The 3598-nt window shown below is 40.0% G+C and overlaps 1 protein-coding gene across 1 annotated transcript in view; it reads right to left on the reverse strand.

Moving 5' to 3' along the window:
* LOC113215986 (probable ATP-dependent RNA helicase DDX60) overlaps positions 1-3021 on the reverse strand; it is a gene marked incomplete in the record, with an annotated part of 6334 nt that extends 3313 nt beyond the window's left edge. The window contains 6 exon segments of the mRNA XM_052271367.1: positions 1-1449; positions 1525-1812; positions 1943-2001; positions 2107-2215; positions 2304-2351; positions 2812-3021. Of these exon segments, the coding sequence (XP_052127327.1) occupies positions 1-1449; positions 1525-1812; positions 1943-2001; positions 2107-2215; positions 2304-2348 (1950 nt within the window).
* Between the last annotated feature and the right edge of the window lie 577 nt (positions 3022-3598).

Consider the following 3598-nt stretch of genomic DNA (forward strand, 5'->3'; position numbering starts at 1 on the left):
TAGTCTTTCTTTCAGTTGCTTCTGCTTGTCATCCATCATTCTTTTTAAGTTATCTTCAATAATTTTATCCTTCTTGCTCACCTGCTTGGCTTTGGTTGGTGCTTTAGGTTTGTCGACCGTCTTCTTTGTATTTTGATGTTTGTTGGCTGAATTGGTTACAATTGCCTTTACTGCTGTACGTCCTTCTAAACTCATGCCATATATGGTCTGGTATCGTGCATAAGCATTTCTGGAATTTTGAGCATATCTCTTATTTGTTTCATACTGGGACTCCTTGTCCTTAGCTGCATCATCAGGAATTCGTTCATATTCATCTGTCAATGGTTTTAGATTCTGCCAGTGCTGGCTTTTAAGAAGATATTCATCATCACTCCAATCTTGACATGCACTAATAGTGCGAGCAAATTTACTACTAAGATCACCACAAAACAATTCAGATAATTTACATGATGATTGCAAAAGCTTTTTCGTACCAAAATGGGTAGGAAGCATTGACACGGTTTTCTCCACAGTGTGTCCTGAACATGTTCCTTCACAGAAATGTTCAAAAGGATATGCCTGTAAGTTCTGTACATCAGTCAGTTTTTTGACAAGTGAAACAAACTCTTCATATCGGCTAGCAACAATGTTCCCTAATTCGCCACTTTGGAGACTTCCAGCCTCTGCAATGCCATGGAAAACAGCCTTCACAAAAGTACCTTGCCAAAGGTCTCCTACGAATCTGAAGTCGACAGATGATAATTTATCCGCATCAGTTGGTAGGTTAGAAATAATATTTGCCATTTCACCCTGAAAATCATGTAGGATTTGAGCTACTCTAGGAGGCAGATCTGGCAAATTCTTGAAGCACCTCATCTTTAAAGGCAAGTGTTCTTGAAATGCTAATGACAGAAGCACAATTTTGGTGACACTGATAACATCACTGCTTGGGTTTTTCTTGAGAAGCGAAGATGCTGCTAAAATGATTATGGAGCTCTTGACATCCTTCTCTGGCAATTCTTTAAAAGCCTGGGCTTGGCTTACTTCTGGCATCATGTTCTCAACTGCCTTTATATCTTTGGAGACCTTCTCTTCAAATTGACCAAGATTGTTAAAATGCACATGGACTGTTGCCATAAGACATGCACTTGATGAGACGACAGAACCAATATCAACAACATCAAGGCATATAAACTCACAATGAGCTGATTGAGCACTCATCACAAACTGCAACCATTTTGATGATGTTTTCTCATCTTCTACTTTTGATGACTGAATAAAATGAGGAAGTCTAGTAGACATCATGAGGAATCCTGGTCTTTGTTGGGCTAGATATTGCTTGAATTCTTCAGACCATAAGGAATTTGTGCTAATAACATCAAATTTCTTCTGATTGTGTAAAAGGTGCAACTTTACAGCATTTCTAGCCATGGTTAGTTGTGGAAACCCGGTCCAAGCCTTATCCCAAATCTGAAATTAGAAGTATAAATATTTATGCAGTTAGTTTGTCTCAAACAAAAAAGTTCAGAATGGGGAAGTGCTTACCTTGAAAAATACAACTACAAAGTTTAATGCTCTACTTATAAAAGTTTGGAGAAAGTTTTCAACAATGTAAATCACATGTAAAGTTTGACCACCAAGCTCCATTGAAAGACCTTTGGAGTCGAGAGCATGCATGAGCAGGCTGTCCCCATCAATGATAAATTTTCGTCCTTCAACAATCTGAGGTGATATGTCTTGGAACCGAGCTTTATCAAATGAAGTGAATTTTTGCAGTTTCTTGACCACCAAATTTAATTCTGTATCTCCTGGGGATTCCAAAACCTCTTCAAGCTGAAAGAAAGAAACCAAAATTTTATATTTTACATAATCAGGAAAGTGGAACACACTGTCTAGTAATACATATGTAACATGTAAACAGCTTGTCTAAGGTAGGAGACTTCAGAGACATTATAGTACAAACCTGTTCAACTTCATCTTCAAATGCCTTCTCAAGCCTTTCATCTGCCTCATCTATTTTTCCTGCAGAGTATAAAATTATGAGTAATAAAACAATAGTTTAAATACTCACTGAAGAGACAAGTGCAGGTTGGTAGAAAAGAGAACAGGAGAAAATTTATATCCTACCTTGCTGTAAAGCTACATTGAGGTCCCTGGTTGAGACTCCTTCATCCTCACTCTCACTGCTTATTAATTCATCTAACTCAACAGTATTCGTATTATCTACATCTGAAACCTAGAAAAAAAGCCATTGGTTAAAATGGGAAAATACAAAAACTATTTCAGCGAATGAATTTGGTGTGCCAACAAATTTGAATGCTCACCACTTTCTTTGGATCTTGGAACCCAACTTCTTTTTTAGGTGGCATTTTCTGTAACAATATTAAAATAAACAAAGTAAACACCACCAATCGAAAGATAAACTAGATGGGAAGAAAATGACAAAATGACAGTGCAATCTCTAACCTAAAATATATGAATAAAATGTATGGTACGGTTAACCCATTTGTATTTTTAACATAGTTTTTTAGCGGATCATACACAATTTCTAGTTAATGTTGGGAAACACAGGTGTTGGTTCATACTTTAATAAATCCTGGGTACAAGACTACCAGGGAACACAGATTGGAACCGAGGATGATGAGATACTAAAATGAGTCCTTTAAACATTTTGAACGTAACGTTAAATTATAGAAGTCTGTACGGGGAGTATGCCTGATATCATCAACTGTAACTCCAAAGAGAAAGTAAAAGAAAGGGAAGAGACGGCCTACAAGCGGGGCGATACCCTTTCACATCTTGCCCACGTAGCAACAAGCAGTAAGTACTCACATGCAAATTAAGAGAGCACTTCTACGCGATTTGACATGAATGAAGGCTGTCGATGGACACCAGAAGGACCGGATGAGTGTTGGGGGTCAACCTCCTCGCGTCTTCGGTTCGATGAATGAAGGCGGAACGATGAACAACGATGCAAGATGACAACCAGAGCAGCTCGTGGCCGCACTGCACTGTCCACTGTCTGTCTGTCCTGCCGCCGACACAGACACGGGCACGGGCTGCGGACGAAACGACGACGACGGAGTGCAAAAGCTCTGCCATTGGTCGGGGGAGTCCTGCGGGAGGGGAGGGGGAGGGTGGGAAGCTCCGTCGTCGGCTCCATAGTCTAATGTGTTATTTCACACGGTTCGCGAACTATTGCGGGGTGAATGGGCAAGTTTCATTTTAGCGGTATATTTGAGTTCCTCGAAGGCATCATCTGTGTGTTGGGCGAAGTAATTTGTCTCGTAGTAAAGCTTTGGCGTCGGTTGTCCTCTTTGCTCTCAGGTATAGGAAAGGGGAGGGAGGGAAAGGGAGAGGACTGCTTTAAGAACTTAGCTTTAACTGGTGATCTTAGCACCACACATCGACGCGTTCCAACAATAATGTCCTACCTACGGAGAGTCGTTTTCAAAAGGGCCTTTCTACAAAGGGTCGTTATTTTCACAATGTTATCTGGTATGGATTTCTGAAGCAGATAGAACATTGCAAAAGGACGCTTTGTAGATAGGACATTTTGAAAATGACACTCTGTAGATAGAACATTGTTGTTCGGACGCGTCGACATTGATTCTTTCTC

The sequence above is a fragment of the Frankliniella occidentalis genome, unplaced genomic scaffold (assembly GCF_000697945.3).
Source record: "Frankliniella occidentalis isolate FOCC.00 unplaced genomic scaffold, Focc_3.1 Scaffold158, whole genome shotgun sequence".
In the NCBI taxonomy this organism is placed as follows: Eukaryota; Metazoa; Arthropoda; class Insecta; order Thysanoptera; family Thripidae; genus Frankliniella; species Frankliniella occidentalis.